Genomic DNA, 23,984 nt, shown 5'->3' with positions numbered 1-23,984 from the left:
CTATTATTAATTCAGTCATGGTTACCCAGATCCTTGCGAGAGAACTAACCTTCTGACCATGTTTAAGTAGTGCTGCAAGTATAACTGAATGTATATGTAATTATTTGCACCTGAGCATGCCCAGTAAGTTGCAAGTTTGTTCTGTTTAATCCAAATATTGATGTCTCACTGCTACTTAGAACTAAACACAGACGAGAAAAAGATCTTGACATTGTCTGTGAACTAAAAGATGACATTGAAGGTTCTCGTAAAATATAGCAATATAAACTGATAATGATTACATTTGCATTGGTTAATAACAGCGAATAAGTTGACGCCGCTTATCTCAGGAATATGATTCTCCTCAGGTTATGTTGAAAAATTATTGACAAATGTATTTTCAATTGCGACTGCATAATTGCATACGTTGCTTCTATCAAAATAGTGCGCCACAGAAAGACTACTAATTGGAAGTTAAACATTTTTCGACTTTGTTCTGTCTGCTTCTTTGCATTTACTGTAGTCACTGTATCGCCTCCCCGCGTCACATGTTGGCACCTAACATCAGTCACGTTTGTGATACACACCTAAACGTGTATTGGTGTTATAGTTTGGAAAGTTTGGAGACAAAGAAACCATAGCATATAGAAATGACATCTCAAAAGTAAAATATTCGCAAAGGCAAGTAAGCTTAATTAATCTGACCTGACGATTTCTATGCAATATAGTTATTTGCTGGCAAGAACTATAACTGTCTTTGATGCGCTCGTTTGAACAACTTGTTGGAAATTACAGTCGTGTCTGACAACACCTGTCAACTTGCTAAGTTTTATAAATGTCTTATTATCAATAGATACATCATTGGCACAGAACGTTAACCTATTGCTAGTTTATACAACGATTTGTGTGAAAATATAAAGCAATGGTCACACATTGATTTTTGTGATCGTGCAGAATAAAGAATGAATAAATCAATCATTCAATCCTAACTTTTAACAATACACAGCAATATGCAAATCTGAATCATGTGACGATAGAATGACCATAATGCACTTTTTAAAACATTCTTCATTATGTCAAAATTTGAGCCAGTGGTGAAGAAAGAGCTAACGTGGTTCAAATAACAGATTAGTCTAACTTTGTCAGTTTTCAAGAGGTGTGGTCAAAAGGTGCGATTTCTTAGTAGATTATATGATAAATTATGATGGACAGTAATTTTAGTTACACCAGTGGATGTATAGTCTCTTCATTGTGGTATATGTAGTTTCTTTATTTCTTTGTGATTCTTTTTTGTGTCAAATACACATTTTGATATGTAGTGTATTTTAACATGAAATTAAAAAAAAATTAAATAGCTAGGTTTCGATTTTATATATAGTACTTCAATTCCAAGGATAATTTGTGAAAAAAAATGCACGAACTTAAGTTTTGTGAATACAAGACTATGAGTGATATAAATCATAGGCAAACTTTCAAATAACAACTCCAGCCAAAGTGTGGGCTGTTGGTTACGTTTATAGTGTTCAAAGAGGATGTGTATTTTTACAGAGTTTCGGGAGAAAACTTAGTGTGTAGAAACTAGATTGAGTAGGAATTTCGTCTTTCGTCAAGGTCTTTCATATTAGATTATTAATTGTAAATATCCAAGAATTACGTAAACACTTCTTGTTCATAACCAATCGGAGATTGAGACTACATCTGTTTTCAATCCAAAAAAAAGACAGTAGAACTTTTCAATCTATATTGAATAAATAGAAATCGGTGGCTGACTGACAAGCAAGTGTCATTTAAATAAATCATGGGAATGTGGTTAATATGTTGTCATCTAATACTATGGATCAGGTGCACCACTTCACTAAGCTGTATATTACCATTATTAGACAGACAGACAGACAGACAGACAGACAGACAGACCTGTAATTACCGATATGTAGAGACCAACTGTAAATCACCATGTATTTGAACTAAAAACCTTGCCTGTAGATTTCAGTAACGATAAGAAATTTGCAATTTGTGATTTAAAGTGAGGTTTTGAATATAAATAGCTTCAATAATGCATGAAATGTGTTAGTTGCAGTCAACTTGATTATAATAGATAAAGATTATTTTATTACGAGCAGGAAATGTTACCTTGTCCAAATATTTCGTCTGGACTCGATTGACTTCTTCAATGGACTGAATGTTTTCGCCAGGTGTTAATGGCGTCACATGGTTATTGACCAATGCTCGGAATTGATGACCTGGTCGAAAGCGTGTGACATCTGTAACCCAACCTCCCATCTCAGTTCATTGTGTGCTTTTCCTTTCGGATATAGATTGCCTCCCGTCACTTCCCGTGTAGATCCCTAATATATTACCCATCAATATCTACTTGGTGTTTCCTTGTCCATATAAATGTTCTGCCACTGCTGATATCATAGTCATTTCTCCAAGTGATTTCCTGTGTTCTTCTCCTGTTCTCTCCTGCCTCCCACTTTCTCCAATGTACGAACCACTGCCGGAGATACACTTCATCCTGTGGATGGCCCCACACACCTGTTCCGAATGGGGTTTTGTCTTTGGGAGCTACTACTAAGTTCGTGACTGTGCATCCAGGCTTTGAATTTAACTGAATGTTGTGTTTTTTTGTAAATCCTGGCAAGGTGTTCACAAATCACGTGACGCATTTAACACCTGGTGCGAACATTCAGTCCACTGGAAAAGTCAATCGGAAATATTTGGACAAGGAAACATTTCCTGCTTGTGATAAAATAACATTTATTGATATCATGAAACCAAACTGACGAACTATTTTTCAATCACGTGTTTTACCAAATGAATTAGGTACAACCAAGGAGGCACCACCCGTTGGGTGGTACTTCCATGGTAGGTACAGCATTCTGGTTACGTTGATAGACAAGGGCAACCTTATAAGATGTATGTAAAGACAACGACAGATAGGTAATTGCAGACTGATAAGCATTGACACGAATGTATCGTACGTACATACATACATACATACATACATACATACATACATACATACATACATACATACATACATACATACATACATACATACATACATACATACATATCGAATACACACAAACATGCTACAAACATAGAAAATAAACAATTATATTCATGGATTATTTTATTATATGTAACAGATAGCCGTTGTAGCTATGATGTCACGTATTATGTATAAACAATGTATTTTCGTTAATTAATTAATTGGCTTACAGTAAAAGAATAAACTTTCATTGCTAGCTTAATGACTCATTCGTCTTTCATCTATAAGATAATATAAACAATATATATATATACATATGTACATCATATATATTATATATAATGTAATATATGCAATATATTACACACACACATAAATATATATATATATATATATATATATATATATATATATATATATATATATATATATATATATATATATATATATATATATATATATATATATATATATATATATATATATATATATATATACACACAGATAAATACACAATATTATTAACCAAATTCACACACGTGACTATTTTACAAAAGCTTTCGGCTGGAACCTTTAACCATTAACCTTGTTCACTCGCTACCACTAGTGTATTTATTTATCTATTCATCTGTTCATTTATTCATTCATTCATAAACACAAATGAAAAATGGACAGTTTTAAAACGTGCAACTGCTCTTCGACGCCATGATTGTGAATGAGAAATTGTAGACAATTGTAAGATTTAAGAGTTTAGTCTATGCGGTATATCAGTATTACGACACCATGAGTTGTATTTGGAGCAGAGATGGAGTGATACTCTTGTCACATCTTTTATCTTTCAATATCACAATAAAATCTAGATTAAGGTGGCACTAAAAGAGAGAGTCAATCACTATTTAAGTGGTATCATGTATCATTTGAAACTAAATACACTCTTCAAATCTAAATGTCACCTTCTATAAAAAAAAAGAAAGAAAGAAAAGAAAAGTCAAACAGGTTATAGTCTTTCATAGTTTACATTTTTCATATGGTATCAATTACTGCTTGTTATAGCTTTATGTCATTGGGGGGTTTAATGTGGTTTCAACTTTGAACTGAAGTTGAACCTTTCTGACTTGGTTGCTTGGGGTTGAACGGGAGGCAACTTCAGTCACAGGGAGCCCAGGAACCGTGTTACAAACAAACAAACAAACAAACAAACAAACAAATAGATAGATACACGGAACACAGACAAACAAACACATATGCAAACTCGCGGATAACTATCTATCTGTAAACATGTATATATGTATATACGGGCATGTATACTATAATTGAAATAATATACGGTACTATATGTTACTATATATATTTTCTATACAAAATTGTATATACAGGATATATAGAAACATATATTATATCATTTCAATAGATAGTTATCCATGATGTTAAAATGATATTTCATTTACCATGCATATTTTTGTTTGTTTGTTTGTTTGTTTGTTTGTTTGTGTGTTTGTTTGTTTGTTTGTTTGTTTGTTTGTTTGTTTGTTTGTTTGTTTGTTTCCAACACGGTTCTTGGGATCCCTGTGCTGCAGTTAGGATCTAGGTAATGATGCTATTAAATATTATGTTTTAGTTACAAACAATACGTTCAGTATTGGAAGACTTTTATCTTATGGCAACCAGCATCCGCCACGTAAACATCACCATTGGTAGTTGCGGTAAGGCCTTCTGGATACTTCAAGCCATCAGCTTCTTCATCGATCCTTCTTACAAATCGACCCCAGTGAGTAAACATCTGTATTCGCCGAAGGACACTGTCAGCAACGAGAATATTACCAAATCTATCTACTGCAACCCCGCTAGGACACAAAAATTCGCCATCCCCCTTTCCTTTATTTCCAAACTTCCTTACAAATCTGCCGTTGCTATCGAAAATCTGTACTCTGTAATTCTGAGTATCTGCAACAACTAACTCGCCACTCTTTGTAACTGCGATATGCTTGGGTTTACACATTTCACCCTCGCCATCGCCCATGCTTCCAAATTTGCTGTCAAGCTCGTTGTCAGCATCGAATGTTCGCACCGTATTTGACCATATATCAACTACGTGGACAAGACCATCGTCGCTCATGGCAACACCACCGGGCATAGTCAAATTATCTCTACCGATTTCTCTCACGACTTCTCCTTTCAAAGTACATACACAGACAATTCTGTTGTTAATGTCAGATACACAAACAAGATCCTCGCCACCATCTGCGTTCCTTGCAACCGAAAGACAACTTGGCACGAATTTCTCGTTTAAGTCATTGATGGTTATTTTGCGTTGATATTTGCCGCTCCCGGTAAATACCTGCAGCCTATTTTTGCAGTCCGCAACGATGACGTCACCTGTACTGAGAACAGCGACAGATTGGGGCTTATAAAGACAACCGTCCGAACTGCCTTTTATTCCGAAATCGTGCAAAAGTCCCTTCTTCTGCTCCACGTCTTTAACATTCAACTTCAAATATTCAATAAAATTCTTCACAAAAATGTTGTCAGGAAACCCCGCAACTCCCTGACTTGTGAGGGCGACTTCTCCCCTGCACACAGGACATAACAACGTCAGTTGAATTTTCCTTGACACGACCCATCTTTCGAGGCATGAAGAGCAGAACGTATGTTGACATGGCAACAGCTTAGGCTTTTGATAACATGAGAAACACAACGAACACGTGAGAAATTCATCCCTAAGTTGACTTGCAAGTTGGCTTACAGTGGAAACCATTTTATTAGTAGACCAACCAAAATTTCCTGAAAGAAATAAGACGGTTACTTCCAACGGATTCAATGTACAACTATTTAAAACATATACTCAGAATATAAAGAATGCAAATAAAAGGTGTCGAGTTTTACATAACCGGTGCATTCGTTGTAAGCTTATTAACACAACTGCGAAGAAAATCACAAACTTTGAAGACCGTTGAAGACGCACCTACATTGTCGCGGAAGAAAGTTCAGCTATCGGTTTGCAAAATGAACGGGTTAGAGTATGGGCATTAATCAAGCTATAAGCTTACATTTCCTAACTCTACGAATTTCTGGATAGCTTGTGTTTTTTTTAAAAAGGAGTGACATATTATATAAATTAGCTATTCTGCATAAATTTCGAAATGTCACTGTTGCAATTGGGTTCTTACCGTCAGCCAGGTTAAAGTTACCATCGAGTCACATGACTCGTCTCTCGCTAACAAAGACAACTTGAACTTCAAGTTGAGTTATATTCTACGGCATAACAGGTGGAAATTACGACATACTGTCTTCATATCAAGCCTGATATAAATGACTCTACTGTTTACACTTCAAGTTAGAACAATCATGCGTTTGAAATGACCATGTATCTTTTTAATGAGTAAACAGTTTGATTAGTCTATTGTGTACACATTTGAGTGATGAAACACTAAACAATTACAATGGCAACATCTATGTACAGGCCCTTTTGTAGTAATTCTTTTTAGACATGTTTCCAACTTGAAAGTTCAAAATGTAGAAATGATACACCTTTCAACAACTTTGATTAAGATGCCAACCGTTATTAACTATATCATCAAAAACCTCTGCCACACTAAAATAACCTAATATATTGATTCTGTAGCGACAAAGCTAGTTTTCAAAGAAAATCACTGCCTTTGTAAAGCTTAATTCAGGCCCGGCGTACGATCTGAGCGAATTACATTACTTTAAATTTCGTACAGTACGTACAAATCATTTTATAGGAATACAGTGATAATATACCATTTGTTTTTTAGATTTCAGTGTATTTATCAGGAGTACTGCGTGGTAATATAATACGTCATTCCATTGAGGTACTATTTATATAATGTGTGTATAGTAATGGCATGTTGTATGAAGTAAAATAATTCAAAATTAAAGTACTGTAGGTTTGTGATGTTTTCACTCAATGTCGATGACGTCAATGATTACATAATAACAACATTGACCTCAATAAAGAGTCGTCCAAACAGAGAACAAATATACCAAACCTTGGTTATTGTTGTTGTGCCTTCTGGCAAGGCAGTGGATTTCGGTGTGAACAGACCAACACGATTTCAAGGGCACTATCCCACTGTCGTTATCTTTAACTTTAATCAAATTTGGGAGGGGCTGTTAAGTTAAATACTGTACTCTCTGTCAGCTTTTATTTCATTCATAAGCTTCAAAGACTCAATAAGAGTTGACTCTAATCGGATTCTTAATATCCCGGATTTTGGGTTGGGTTGCGTTGAGATGAATAGTAAACCTAAACATTCTTTGTCTAGAGTAACTAATCTTCGTCTAGTTCCAGTATTAAATATCTCAAAACAAAGGAATGTGCCAACGAAATACTGTACAGTTTGGTAACTTTAAACCGTTATACCGTTGCAAGCTATTCAATCAATTGGAAAACGAGTGGCAACACCGTATCGACGTCGTGTGCCATAGCGATACATGGTCTTATCGCCGTGACCACCTGTTGCTTTTGTTCGTTGCTAAGCGAACTTTCTCCACGATTTTTCCTCTTTTTTGTAAAGTTTTTATATATTGAAAAGGCAACTACTAGTGATATTACCCACGTAGATTTGGGTGTGGTACATATTACTTGTACAGGTTTTAAGCGCAGTGACCCCGCCCATTTCGATTTGTCCTGAAAATACCGAACACCTACCTTGCAGACTCCTTGCTAAAACAACGGCAAACTGTTTCTGGTAGCTGTTGACACTCTTCTAACCAACCAATGATCGTAAGTTCCCAAGCTGATCACTTGTAACGATGTTCAACTATTATTCAGGTTGGAATTTATGACTTGTCATGATTTTGAGCCTACGTTTTCAATTTGAAAAGCCCCTCTTTAACCGACACTCATTGGTTAATTTGCTTTCCCTTTCTACCCATAATACATCACTGTCCTATTGTTATCACCAACCTCAGTAATTAAGTATTCTTTCTGTTAGAAAGGCTTTGTTGACAATAAACATAGTCACAATAGGCGTCAATACAATTCAGTCCATTCACACACTACTGGTGTATCAAAGCACAGACAAAGTGACATTGTAAATCTTGCTTGCAGTTGGATACATACGAAAAAATAAACCGAATGTACACATATGTATTTACTACACTCGCGATCGGTGTAGGATGGAAGTATCCCTGGGAAGTATAACCCACTACTTCCATGGTCGTAGCATGGAAGTAGGTACTTTTACTGCTAGATCCCTCGGTATATTCTGCTCACTGTGAAGCCAACCGAAGGTCGCTAGTATAGTGAGGGCGATAGCCTACGTCATAATTATAAGAAAACCCGAGGTCTAGCAGCTAGACTAGGAGATAGGAAGTCTAAGTGTGTGCCTATCTCCATGGTCGTAGCATGGATGTATATCTCGCTAATACATCCATGGTCCTAATAAGTAAACGCTAGAACGTGCGCCTTTGTTCAACTATTGCATACACACTTAGTCGACTCTGACTCCTGTGGAATGAATATGTGAACCTACCTTTCCGTCTGTTTTTTTTCATCTGTTTTAGTAGTTTTGACACAAACCAAAGATGTCCTGGTCTAGTTTTAGGACAAAGGTGTCTGGCAATTGTTCAAAAACGGATACATGTCAGTACATGAGTGAGTGTTCTTGGACACGGTTAATTGGTGTTAAAGATGGTAGGTTAACAGCTGTTTCCCCTTACATACATGTAGGCCACCTGTTATACACACACACACACATCAGCTAATTTCAAAGTTTGTGTGACATTTACATGTACAGAAGTCTGTAAAACTTCATAAAAGGATATTGCTGAACAGACACAGACACAGACAGACAGACAGACAGACAGACACACACACACACACACACAGGACATACAGAATGAAACACTTGAAAATAAAGCATCAGGGTCAATTCATATACTACATGTAGCTATTCGTTATTCGACATATTTACATATTTACACAGATAAAAATAAATAAGGTTGTTGATAACACTTTATTTATTCAATTTATTTCATTGCACATGTGAGTAACTTACTGGTACATGGTCTTTTGGATGAACTGAATGGCATATAAGTGTTTATATATGGATCCTTCTATCTTGACCAGAAGAACAACATATACAGAAGTATTAGTAGTGTAGATAATGAACTTGAAAACAAAATGAATATGGAATACAAGTAACCGAATGCAGCAATAAGTAATGCAATCATCACTAATATTTCAGTATTGAAAGTTGTGTAGTGTTTCTTTCACTGTGTGCACGTTTCTCACACTGTGTACATGTTTCTTACACTGTGTACATTTCTCAACAAAAGTGCTGTACAAGTATCAGACACTTCCAATATATTGATGGCTGATATGACAGTCATCTTCATCTAACAATGATTAGATGGATTTGCTGCACTGTTCAATGATAGATGAAATTAACTTCTGTTGCAAACCTGTGAAAGCTGCCACTGGATGTGTATACATTACATGTATATGATGGCATGAATATGATGTCAAATAACATTGGGTCTGCACAAACTGTTATTTTTCATCGTGCATAATATGCAATCAGGTAACATGTACACCTACATATACAAGTTTACCTATAGGGCATTGTATACACAATGGTGTACAACAACAATAATGAAGCATTGCTTGTAACAAAGTACCCCAAATTAGCTCCAGTTACTACTCAAAATATTGAGATTATAAACATAGCTGAGTTCAGTGACATATGACGCAAACATGTGACGACACCTTTCCAGTGTGCATCTCAGCTATGCATTCATACTGATTTCTGCTTATAAGTTAAGAAGTCTACTCCTCCACACACTGTATTCATCACTAGGTAACAAAGCTAAGTAGGATGAAGAACACAGGATTCAATCTCCATGACAACAGATAGAAGCCTATTACCAGCAACCAACACAGACTGCTTGTGTCCCAAAGTGGCTTCGTCTACAACTTTCACGAGATCATACTGTCAATGTCAGACCTTTCCTCAATAGGTCAAAACTCACGCTTTATAAAATCACATGCTGCCACTTATATATTGCCACTATTTCTTAAAGATGCCACTATTTCTTAAGATGCTGAGTTCAGTAACATATTACACAAACATGTGAGGACACCTTTCCAGTGTGCATTTCAGCTATGTTTATACTCTAATATCCCTGTATTCTCTTTGTTGGACTACAAGTTGAGACTACACACAATGATGAAAAATAGCGCCAATGGCATTGCAGCACAACTGTACACAGTTCAGTTGTGCTAAAAGGTTGAAATATTTCAGTTGAAATTCACTGACAATGTATATAAAAATTAAGATATGCAAATGATCTCAGTTCATACGTGAAGTTCAGTGAACTATAGTTTGTGAATAAAAGTGATATCAATATTATCTGATCAAAAAGTTTCAGGTTGCACACTAGCTACTGAATCATTTTTTAAGGAAGAGTGTATATCTTCTTTATTTTATAGATTTTCCAAGTCTAACAGTGAATGTTATCACAACATGTAAAATGCTATGTGTAAAGTCATAACTTGATTTTTTTACAGCCTCTAATTTTCAGTGATTTCCTACTGTTGAAATTCATAACACAGAAGGTAACACTTCTTTGCACATAATCAGATACTAAATTGGCAGAAACCTCATTACCAGTACATGAAATTTCATTCAAGCAAAATTTCAGCAAATAGTCAAAATGCACTGATTCACTAAGTCTGTGAATTTCATATTTCTGCCAGTGAATTGGTTGAAAAGGACAAATCAGTTTCTAAAGGTTACAGAAACTTGGGACTTGGAATAAATTCCAATAAAAGTAATATACATGTTTTGATAGCATGAAATCTTGTAAAGATAAAAAAAAGAAAGTGCATATATATTTAGCATTGTATGTTGCTTCAATAAAAAACACAAAATAGACTGAAACTGACAAAAATGGATATATGCTTGAAGTACTAAATTAACTACCAAATCAAGAGCTGTGTTGCATTTCTACGATGAAGTACATACTGTGATACATGCTCTGGCCAGCTTGTCTCTGCTTCACTGCTACATCCTTCCATTCAATATTGACATCAACGATTCATACAGGCTTTGGCCGACTGGTCTCCACTTCACTGCTACACCTTTCCCTTCAATTTTGACACCAGTGATTCATTTTCTTTCTTCATTTGTTTGTAATCAGCAGTAATCTTCTCCAGGTTTGTGATAGTCTTGTTACTGCTTTCATTGTCAATCTGTCAGAATAGAAGGAAACACTGGAGTGACTACTTCAAATGCTGCGATACATTTCAAGAGTTAAAGGGGCACGTCAGAAACTGTATGAAATTGATTCTATGGAGACAGTGAGTTAATACATGCATGTCGTATTGCAAAAAAAGACCAACGTAAGTCCTGTGTTAAAGGATAGGAAATAGAACAGTCTTGTTTATGGCCTAGAACAAGTGAGATAAAAATTCTGTGTTAAGGATAGGAGATACATGTAAAACTATCTTGCTTATGACGTAGAACGAGATATAAACTTGACTTTGAACTTGACACGTGTCTATCTACTGCTCAAGATTATATAAACCAATACATGGACATGCATGCCTCCTGGACAAGGTTCTTGGCTAACATGTTTCTATAGGTACAAGCCTGAACTGCATCTGAATTTTCAAAATTCACTCAGAGTCTTCAGTGAAATTTTCAAACTCGACAACAATCTACCAACATTATATTATGTCTAGTTTGTTTGTTTCCTAGACAAACTGTGAATGTCAGTCAAACTCAACAATTTCAGGTGATAACATCTACAAGCTTAAGGGGTCACTTACCTGATCCTCTAAGTCTCTGATTTCTCTCTTAATACTACCGGTTTCTTCAACAGTCTTCACAAGAATATTGCAACCCTACCAAGAGAAAATGGAGAAACTTGTCTATGATTCAATTTGCAATGTGTGTACTATGGTCTTGTTTATTGTCTAGTCATCTATCAGTCGACACGTTAGCTCAGTTGGTCAGAGCACTCTAACTACAATTCTGGGGGATGCAGGTTGATATCCTAAATATGTCACCTTTCTTTCATCAATTTCATATTCATATATAAGTATGTAATATCATTTCTATTTTCTGCTATTAACCATACTTTATCCATTGCCAGTGGCGGCTACAAACTCATCTCAAATTTGGTGATGAACTAATACACGAAATGTCATGCTGTTTAATTCAGTTATAAACACATTAATTGACGTTAAGTGACAGTTTCAATTCCTGCAAAAAAATAATGAGTATTTCAAATGCAACAATAGATTTCATCTTTGCTGTTACAATTTGATCATTTGATGTTCTTATTACCTCATGTAAAGCAGCAAGATATTTATATGCTTTTCTGACTGCTTCCTCTTTCTTTGCATCCTGAAATGAAAGAATGATTGATTTTGAATCAAAAGTAAAATATACATCCATTTATTATTGGCATTACACATCACTGATTCTGTCTTGCTATCCAAGAGTAAACTATTCTACATCTAACATAACAAATAATCGGTGCATACAAAAGTGCACAACAAAAACACATACAAAAGCACTAACACATTCAGACACATGTGAACACACATGCACACAACCACAAACACACACACACACATGCACACACACACACACACACACACACACACTACACACACATACATACATACACAAGTACACAAATGTGCACACAAAGCACACACACACATGTACATACTGTACATGTGTATACACATGACATACAAACCACACAATACACACACATACACATACACATACACATGCACAAGTATATGCATATACATTTGTGCACACACATACATAAAACTTACACAAGCGCGCACACCATCAACACAATCACATTGTACACATGCACACATGTATGCAATACAAACAAAACCATGCAATAATATGAAGAATTACAAACAAACACGTAGTAAACAAACACACTTTCTGTCCAGTATATAATAGATGCTTCAAAATGTTGTCAAAACTATGATCAGATGTAAAAGTTGTGTTATGGTTCTGGAACCAGAATTATGAATCTGTTTTTAAAAAAATGACAATTCTTACCCTGAAAATAAGTTCATCAGTGACAGTAAATGTTCTATCTAATTTACCACTTAATTGATTGATTTCCTTCTGAAGACTCTTGGTATCTATAAGAACCTGAAAATAAAAACATCCATAACAAGTGTTTGGCAATTAAGGGATCAGTAAAACATGATTGCAAAGCTATTAATGGGGAATATCACTCCAGTAAATAGAGACTGAAAATTTTGAGTTAAAAGCTTCAAAATCTTGATAATTTTTCCTGATTTGTCATCAATTCATGCTTGCGGAGGCATCATTGTATTATTTCCCTATAATATTTTCCTATGTTCAGCTAGAAAATACTTGTGGTCTAAAGGTTTGGAAACTATTCCTCTTCAACTTGTATTGACAAGGCTCCTCAAGTCACTTGCCTTTTCTGTGGCTTACCTAAGTGAGTGGCACATCATTCATGACTATTTTAGTATACATTGTATATAAAAATGTGTTCTTTTCACTATACTCAAGGAGCAGACAAGTACATGTACAACATTCTCAGGACATGACCACACTAGGTGACTCCTCCTACAATCTGTAAGTACTGAAGACTATTTAGCACATTTCTTTTTCTTATAGAATTTAGCTCTGCTTACCTTATCAATGTCATCTTTTTGTTTCTTGATATTGGCAACAATTTCTAGAATTCTACGAGTGTAGGCTGATCTGTTCACATCCTTTGTCATTCTCTCATACTCAGATGTCTGTGAAGCAAACACAGTGATAAAGTTACTAACTTTTCAAACATTAGATGTGTCATTCTCTCACATTCATAATTCTATGAAAGAAACACAGTACAACACTATTACATCATAGATGATCTAGTTACAGAGGCTTTCAAAATACCAAGTGGCTGGCTTTGACTCTGCATGTTGCAGCTTTTAATCTGCACTGATCTCATTTGTTCAATCTGAATGGCTAAAATCATTTGGCAAGTTTGGAACCACAATTGTGTTTTCAGTCAACCCAGCTTTATATTGGGGGCCTGGTAGGACAGAGGTTGCAGTGTGTATGATTTCATCCTATGTGGCGGCAGTTGATTGTATGCTCCCATGGAGTTGAGGAAGCTGTATACCGGGCTGATATTGGTCTGTGCCAGAGGCAATAATTGTACATTATTATCATGACATTCATTGTGGAAGGTGCTTTCCAAATGTGTACTATTATTATTTGTTTATATATTAATTACTTACCAGTTGTTTAAGTAATTCATCTTTAGACCTTGCATCGTCAGCAACTGTTTTCATCTTTTCACGGAAAGCTTTGATTTCTTCTAATTTTTTCTGTGATTCAGTCTAAAAGTAAATAAATTTTAAATTTTGAAGATAGGTATACTGTTTTTAAAAATTAGATACACATTTGTCTTTATACAGCCAAGGAAAACATGACTGACCTAAGGGGCCCTGTTACTTAGAGCCAAAGATAAGTAGTTTTCAGCTACATAGAGAAAAATATTTAGAAGTGATCTATCTACATGTAGCATAATTTATGAAAAACGTTCTCACTCATATTCAGCCAGAATTCTGAAATACTGTTCTCGAACTTTGACAATAACTGACAACACAGTTGGTATAACTTTACTCCAGGTGACTATCAGATAAGTCAATACTTTCCTTTGCAATTCTAGCTGGAAGCATATTTAGAAATACATGCTAAATCTTCTTGTATGACAAAATTAGCCTTACAACATTCTTTTTTTTACGACTTTTGACAGAAAAGTGTCAAGAGACAGTATTTATGTTTACCATTCTTCCATCATTAAGCTGCTTGAGTTCCTCTATTTGTTCTATCAATGGGGCTTTATGTTTCTCCCATTGATTAGCCAAACTCATCAATCTCTGGTTACTTGCATCTACAACACTCTGTAAAACAATGTGGGTAAATAATTCAGTTTTTTCAGATCTACCTTAACATTGATGTTTTCTCATGAAAACTTATTGAAACAGGCAAACATCAATCCACATCTGAACCGGTGGGAAGGTGGCGATCACTCAGCACAAAAACAAAAGACAGAAACTGATGGAAATAGAGGTAAAGAAAACATTTAGCCGCTTTCACCACATCGGATTTTAATCAGATTGACATCAATCCCTTCTTTATTCACATCATGTATGCACATTGTAACCTAGTACAGGAGAGATAAAATCAAAGATGCACTGAAATTTAGTGACCATCATATTTCTCCTTGAAGTTTGAGTCGTCTACAAATACTGAGATGCATACCTGTAGCTTAGCAATATTGTTCTCTGCATCAGGTAAAAGATCTAAAGTTCTTTTCTTCACTTTATAACTATCTTCTTTCTCAACGATGGACTTTTCCTGAAGTGTTATTTCCTCTTTCATCTGAAAACGAAAGCAATGAAAATTTGACATGTGTGCTGCATACATTGTACCTTCATAAGCTTTCATAGTCTGCATCTTCACTCATATGCCAAGAATAGATTCTACAAAGTAATAACCCATGATGTTTGGTCATTTTTAATAGGAAGAATACAACAATACATATTTTCCTAACATTTTATCTACCTTTGGAAATATCTCGATCAGATTTCCTATTTCACATCTTTTCTTTTATATAAAATTTATATTATTATATTATGAATTACTATCTAGAATTGCTCCTAAGGCCAAATAAAAAAAGTTGTTTCGTTCTGGTTACCCAACCCCCACCTAGTTTTTCGAGCCGACCCTAAACTTTTGTTTACGTATTCAAGAAAAATAATAATAAAATCGCGAAAATTGTGAAGTCTTGCAACTTAAAAAGACAATATAAAACTATTCTTCCAATCTGTAATGGCTGTACATCTGATAGGAAGAAATAAAGAACACAGCGACCATTTGGAAAACAATGGAATACCTGAACTAGACACTCGCACATGAAAAAACAATATAATAAAATAAAAAATCTACCTACCCCACCTATTTTAAAATTGAATGTAATCGGAACCACACAATTTTTTTTTACTTCTAACCATTCTTGTTTACTATTTCTCATTGAAAAATTTAACCTACCTTGATACTTTGAAAGATTTCAATGGTCGAAGGATAAATTATCTATATCATGGCAGCTTCCCTCCTTATCGCATGTTTAATACTATCACTATTTCATTAAAAATCTTCTAATAAATATTATCCACAGTGACAAATTTAAGTCACCATAGAACAAAGATCATTATGATTTTGTGATAAGAATTCTACTCACCTTTTGAGAACTTGCATTGAACTTTTTCATATCAATTTCCATAGATTCTAGTTGTGATACTAATTCATTCAACTTATCACGGAGCCCTTGGGCTTCCTCCTCTCTCTTCCTTTGAAGGTCCTGATTGGTACGAAATACAAATTTAACATTATATTTATTTTTGTAAGTTAAAAAATGTTTCAATGTCTGAATACTTAGTTTACCTCTCACAATGTGGGGATATTCTGTTTGCTGCAATAAAATACTATACATGAACACATTGTACCATAGATTTTAACACCTCACTGGCTTGTTTGCATGCAATACATGTAAGATTTCTCTATGAGCTATACGCAAGAGAGTCTTCAATTCATTTCAACTTAAATACTAATGATGCGTTTATGAAATAATCATAAACTTGGGGCATAACTCATTTTATCAATTGGTGAATAATTATAAATGTCTTGTTTTCAAAATTTGTGCCATCCCAAAAGACTATTTTTATAGTCATAACTGTAATTGTGAATAAATACTTGTCGTTATAATTGAAGACATCCCAAAAGACTATAGTCATAACTATAATTGAGTATCTATTAATATTTTATGGCTCATCTAGCTTCCGTGCAAATTTGACTCAGTGGGCCTATTTCACTTAATTACCTACATCATTGTCAATCAATTTAATGGAAAAGTCATTAAACAAAAAACTCTTTTTTTTGCTTATTTCTTATTTTGATGCTTTACACAATCTGAATCCTAAATTAACTAATTAATTGGATGAGTTATATGTAAATTTAATGCAAGTCTATCAGAAATAAAATATGTATAAATATGTACTTCTTCACCATTTTTGTTTTGAATATGACAATTTCAAAAATGAGATAGATTGATGATTTAACACTCTGTTATTAGACAGAACAAACCATTTTGAATTTGTGGGGGTTTTTTTATTTGCTATTTCAGTTTTGTACCATCATTTCAAATTATCTGTATGTAATTGTAATAACCTACATTTTGTCATTGCATAGACATTATTTTTCGATTGTGAGTTGTTCGTCTTTGCATTGACACGATATAACCAGAAGTATAAATCCACTGGTATGGGACAAATACAGTAATTCTGCATCAGAAATGTAGCTTACATTTACCAGACTATTTACTACAAAACTAGAGAATGTATAGAATTAGAATTCGGCAACACAATCTCATATCACAATTTTTGTTACAATTTGCACACACACAAAAAAAAGACACATTTACATTTTATCTCACTGTCGGAACATAAAAATCAACACAAACTTCTTAACGTGTGTAATTCATAACAAAAATGTTGTTTAAAAAACATTCTGACAAATTGAAACTCTATAGTCTCTCTGGTTTGGTTGTAACTCTTAAGCCATCAAATTAAGGTGTCTATTTTAGCTTCCTGTTAAAATACAGTTATGAATAAATAGCATATGAATAATGAATTGTTACTGTGTAAAACTGTTCACTAGAGACATATACATCATAACTTCCCATTACCTCTTCTGTGTCAAGTTTTGGTGCTCCTTCACCAATACCCATCTGTGCAGCAGTTTTCTCATCATCCTACGAGTCAGAAATAAATCAATATTTAATGTCATTTTTTTTGACAGTACAATTCAAACTCTCCTAAATAATTATAAAAGTATATCATATATGTATATAAAGTCCACAGCTTTCTTCTTAATTAAAATGTTGTTTGTTGTCTTTTTTTTTTTAAATATTGTATCAAGCCTCAAATAAAAACAAAAAAATATTAGAGACTAAAAATCTCCAACAAGCTAGCTTAATCTTCAAATTACTGTCTAGCATCAGGTTTTACAAAGTAGGTGTGTTGTTCTAATAGACGCAGACAAATTTGTCTAAATAAACAAAGATGGAGTTTCTTCAATGATTGTCGTGCCTTATAGTAAAATACGTCATGTCGTCGTTCCACCCCCTTGACCGATGTGTGAGGGCGCCCTGTCATGGCATACCTTACAGACTAGTTCCTTACCTGAGTAAACTGTAATTTCTCAATATGAGTAAATCTTGATCCCTTTGTTCTACCAGCACCTTTGTCACTAAATGCATTTAATACTTCCATAAGATCTACTGTCGAAGCACCATTATTTGCAGCCTCACTCTTCTCAATGCCCTGTCGTAATTGGTCTGTGATTTTCTTCTGTAATCGTTGCTTCTTTCTGGCTCTGTAATCCTGTCCATGTACAAGACAAAATTACACAATGTAAACATACACACATTAAACACACACAACGAGGGTATATAAAGGGGCACTGTGGGTAATCTATGCAAATATAGGAAATTCAAAGAGCCATGCCCAGCATTCTCATGGAGGTCTGCTTTCATCCTATTTTGGTTTCCCCACAATCTATCTGATATTTGCTTTTATTAATACAAACTGTTTTTGAATTCCCAAAGATAGCAAATTTTTTTTTTTAATTTACAAAATTTTGACATTATTCATATTCTTGGTGTTAAAATCACATCACACAAAAATGCTGACATCCGTTTTCAGCAGGCTTCCTTCCCTTATCAATGAAATCTTCATGCTTGTTATGTATCATGATTTAACATTTGGACTGAGAGATACATAAACAGCAGTCATATCACAGATTGAGTAAGTGATCCGAGGGTGCATGGCTGTGTGTGTGTGTGTGTGTGTGTGTGTGTGTGTGTGTGTGTGTGTGTGTTTGACTGTCTCTGCAGTGTGTATCTGCCTGTGAGTGGAGAGTATGTACTTAATCAATTCATATTCACTCACAATCCTATTTTGCATGTTACATGTAAATGTCCTACATTGTATATCACTGATGGAGCCTTTATTCCAGAGTTATGAGTCCAAAAAAAAAGGAATGTGAAATTTGACAAGTCTTTCAATCTATCATTACCTGTTCTGACAGCCTTGAACCTAAGCCAGACGAATTCCATTCATTTTCCCACTCTTGAGCTGCAGTGACGGCGGCTGAATTACATTCCAGTATTGCTGCTGCCAAATCATCGGAATGAGGAGGTTGATGACTAACTGCAGGGAGATCCTTGGAATAATACTGTTTTAACTCTGTCGTATATATAAAACAAATTATGTGTGGTTTATGTACAAGCATTTCAACTATCAGTGAATAGATAAAATGAAAGATACAATTTATTTCTGGAATAGTTACATTTTTATCATTTTACCTTTTGGTATCTTCTTGCTGAGATCACCTATTCCCTGTGGTACGGATAATGAACAACTTCGATAGGCTCTCATTCCAACCACTCCCTAAAATCACAAATAAAATTGCAAATTTATATCACTTGTATAGCTTGTATGTAAATACTATATATAGATACTCTGTATTTTCAAATAGAATTAAGCTGAAATCAAAGTATTACATTGTTTTGACACCAGAGGGCAGTCTTCACTGAAAAACGGTTGCCAATATTGAATGGTTTAAAGGTCTAAGAACTGCCGACATCAGACCGTTGATGAATGGAAATTGTTACAAACACGTAAAGTAAACAACTGATTGGATTTATAACACTTGGCACAGCATGTTGGAAGTACAGAGAGACAAGTATTACATTCCATCATTTGATAAGAACAGTTGTATGGCCTCTTTACGTAATATTTCAGTCACAAACAAACTTGAAGTTCCCCTCGCAATTCATGTACATGCAAAGAGGCTGTTCTTATCAAACCATGGAATGTAATACAAGTCTCTGCCATTTCAACACACTGTGCCAAGCATTGTGACTCGGTGTGTCATGCAAGTAGTGTACTAAAGGAAGAAATAGGTCTGACAGCAGTTTTCCTTTAAATTGATAGCAGGTATCAATACACCTATAGTAAAGCAGAAATAGCTCTGGCTGGACTTTACCCTATGAATCAAGCCTCCCTAGGGTGAATATTTCTGTAATTATATAAAACCTGCAGTAAATTTGAAATAATAAAGTACCTACTTCTCTATGCCATTGTTTTGGCTTGACACCTCTCCAGCACACTCCCTGACTTTTACAATATCTTGGTGTCCAGGTACTTTTCAATTGTTTAGAGATTTCAGATGCTATAGATCTATGAAGTAAAGCAGATGTACCTGTAATAAGAAAAACATGGGATATCAATACACCATTAATTCAATTCCCCAGACCTACATACATATAGTTTGAACTACATGAACAAGACACATTTTCTTTATAATGCTAATTCTTCTTCAAATAATTATGTTTATCAGGTTGGCAGGATACATCAGCTCTGACAGCGTCGGTGTTCTTGCTAAGGCTTATTTGCAGCAGATTACTTGCGCAAGGTCTCCATCTGCTCTCGCAGTCAAATTCATTTTTTTGCGCAACCTTATATCCAAACATCAAGAACAGGTAAAAAGTGTTAGCTTCATATTGTAAATAAGCATACACTTTTGCTTCTAGTCTTCGACTGAAAAGGGAGACCCCCATCCCCCCACCCCCACCTTATGGACCATGCCACTCTTTCCATTTTTTTCCCCTTCTCATTAAGTTGCTCATGATCAATCTCAAAAAAAATTACTAGAGGGAACACAAGACAGCATCCCCAAAGGTTATCATACATGTAAATAGCATAATCCCGGTTTTGATCAGCATCACTATAAAAAATCTAAATGATGCTTGGCAAAAAAAGATGGCTAACTTTGATGTGAACATTCATGTATAAATATCAATTTTTATGGATGATTCTAATCACATAAATTCTCCTATTTTGAATCTAGTATCTCCTTACCCAACGGTTCATCAGTTCTCTCTGAGCTATCCTTTGGTAGTTTTTCAATCAAAAATAGTAAAAGTTTTCTTATTTCTGTTTCACTGGAGTAGAGAAAGGTTTGGTATCCGATTTCCCCTTTGTATCCGATTTCCTATAGACAAAGCACATTCATATACATGTAATGGCACAATTACCTCGAGGAATTTCTTGTAAATATGAATAAAGAAGAACACAGATGATTATTATTCAATGTGGTAGAGTCCTTTATTTACATAATAACTTTGGAAATTTGATCATTTCATGAATTTTAGTTTTACACCTTGCCATTTGAACTTACTTTTCTGTCACAGGAAAGCTTTCTTTGGCAATTATAGTTTGTACAATGGTTTCACAGTGCCTACAATTTATACATAAAATACTTGTTTACCCTAGAGCTAGGAACAGCACGGCCTTGGTGATCTTTGACCTTAAAGACCCATCTCGATTTAGAATTAAAATGTAGGTGTGAGAAATGGTTGTCTGGCAGCGCTATTGAAAAAGTAGGCCACGAACAGAAGACTGAAACCGTGTAATCCTTGGGGAAGATCGCACAATGTTGTACAAGCTGAGACAAATCAACATCGTTTGCTGAGGACAACCCCCCCCCCCCCCCCCCATGAACATCACAAGTGTGACATCACATGTTTATATATAATGTAAACCATATGATGAAAATTGTAGCAGTCACACCACTACAATTGATAGACTGTAAAAACATGATGGTAAACATGAAGTTTCAACCTTTATGGACCAGTTTACTGAGATGATCACATGAACTCATCACAAGACTACCATAAACCTAGCACTGCACCTCACATTAGAAGTAAATTTGTATCACCTTATCAACATCTCAGTAGTAAATACAGAAGCTTTTATCACTGAAGGCATGAAAGTTTTCGAAACTTGGTTAGAAGTACGAAAATTAAGTTCAGCAATCATATTTAAACCAGATCCCCTTCCCCTTAAATGAACGAAGTTCGCTTGTTGAGCTTGTGTGGCATTGTGTGATTGTCCTTAAGATACTAACACTAATGCCATGACCTGCATTGAAACAAGTTCCTAGAGGTAATCCTTGATGGTTAATGCTATCCCATAATATTAAATATAACAAATATCCTATGACTAGGGCAAAATGTAACATACACACAATTACCAAGAAGGATACACAGTTAGTTTAGTTTAGTCAACTTACTAGACACATATTTGCCAATGCTGTTCCAACACGGAACTTGGCTGACATGCCAGGTGGCAGTGATGGGGACAGATCTGTCCTGTCTGTTATGACTCGAAGACATTTCACTGTTGCTTGGACGATTAGTTCTGTTGAAAATAATCTCAAACTATCCACTTCATCTGGCAAATCACTGTGAAGAAACAAAGTAGTATAATATATACACATTTCAAATATGATGGGTAAATGGTTTGATCATGAAATTTGAAAACAGATATGTAATTAGGCTGAAGTGTGTGAAAGATACATCATGTTATGTAGGCTATTGGCCAGTGAGGCACTCGCGTGCCCCCTTCAAAGGGACAGGCCACTGGGATGCCCAAACACGTTGTAGCTCCACAGACTAATAGCTGTGATATGATAGTGATTACAGCCCCCACCCCCACCCCCACCCCCACCCCACCCCACATTTGACACTAGTCTATGCATGTATGATAAATATTCCAAGAAAATGAGACTATGAAAATTATAATATATACTCAGTCACAGGTTATGGATAAAGATTAGTCTAAAGGTAGCATACCTGTATTATACTGTCAGTATAATTACTCAAAGATATAACTATAGTCATTCTGGATTTATAGTACATAAGCACTGAGGGAGAGGTCTTCATACATGCCGAAAACGGAAAAAGTACACGGACACTCCCATGGTACTATTTTGCGTGACGGATCAACTCGTCCCATTTCAACTCGTCCCACTCAACTCGTCCAATTTTCAACTCGCCCCAATTTCAACTCGCCCCATTTTCAACTCGCCCCAACTCTTTGCAATATAATTTACCTGTGCATATATGAAATCGAAGCTAGTAGTACTCAGTTTGGAGGGTCTGTGGTATCTCGTATTCCACTAATGAAGTACCACTTGCGCTGTAAACACATACTACAATACTTAGTTGCGTTAACTAGCGAGAGGAGACACGTCTCCAAAACCCGTACGCGCGGAAGTCGTAAGCGTGTCAGTCACTCATATTCTCCCTGGTTATTATCATTATTATTTCTTATTTGGGTTGTAAACATTAAGTCCTAATGTGAAAAGTGATATTCCATGACTGAGGAAATTTAAAGTTGTTGTGCTAGTATAAGTTCTAGATCTACCAAACACTTAGCCAAAACCCACACCACTTTCTGCTACGAAATGTTACATTTGCTACGCTTCGACTGGCTACGTAGGTAAAATCATGTAAATGTTTCGGTCTCCGTACTTCGAGTCCATGTATCGTTTAGATTTATAAACGTTTCCTAGTGTTGTTGGGGCGAGTTGAAAATGGGACGAGTTGAAAATGGGGCGAGTTGAAAATGGGACGAAGTGAATCGCAATCCTATTTTGTGGTCAGCCTTGGAGTAATTACACTGTCAGTATAATTACTCCAAGGGTCAACTGACACTGCGAGTACTCTGAAAGAGGAGTAGTCGTGCTTGCAGATGGTGCACAGGTCTAGATTTCTGACATGACCCTCAACAACAAGGGACGACTTACTCCGTATGCAAGCAGGACTAAAACTTAAAAGAGGAGGGGCCAGGCCGGTGACTTCTCTGCAGACGATCGTACGAGTTCATGCGACATTGCACTGTTACGTCGGTACAGCGATGGAAATTACTGTATATTTACGTGAATACCTTCATCACGTGCGTTTGGGGTTTACAGTGTATTGCAAGGAGTATATACATGATTGCACAGACTTACCAGCCAATTTGTTTCAACGTGTGAATGATGATATTGTCGACTTCCTCCAT

The 23,984-nt window shown here is 35.4% G+C and overlaps 1 protein-coding gene across 1 annotated transcript; it reads right to left on the bottom strand.

Moving 5' to 3' along the window:
* Nucleotides 1-10,794: 10,794 nt before the first annotated feature.
* LOC144439047 (coiled-coil domain-containing protein 22 homolog) lies at nucleotides 10,795-23,984 on the bottom strand. The gene is made up of 17 exons (XM_078128294.1): nucleotides 23,935-23,984; nucleotides 22,210-22,381; nucleotides 20,997-21,129; nucleotides 20,204-20,337; nucleotides 19,439-19,523; nucleotides 19,150-19,319; nucleotides 18,255-18,455; nucleotides 17,759-17,824; nucleotides 16,256-16,375; nucleotides 15,277-15,396; nucleotides 14,799-14,915; nucleotides 14,247-14,348; nucleotides 13,650-13,757; nucleotides 13,039-13,134; nucleotides 12,292-12,351; nucleotides 11,772-11,846; nucleotides 10,795-11,192 (listed from the first exon to the last, which is right to left on the bottom strand). The coding sequence occupies exons 1-17, from the start codon at nucleotides 23,982-23,984 to the stop codon at nucleotides 11,076-11,078; spliced, it is 1,926 nt and encodes a 641-aa protein (XP_077984420.1). The 3' UTR covers nucleotides 10,795-11,075.

This window comes from Glandiceps talaboti, chromosome 8, assembly GCF_964340395.1.
Source record: "Glandiceps talaboti chromosome 8, keGlaTala1.1, whole genome shotgun sequence".
Taxonomy (NCBI): domain Eukaryota; kingdom Metazoa; phylum Hemichordata; class Enteropneusta; family Spengelidae; genus Glandiceps; species Glandiceps talaboti.
The sequence above is the reverse complement of the archived record's forward strand: the minus strand, read 5'-3'. Positions and strand labels throughout refer to the sequence as shown.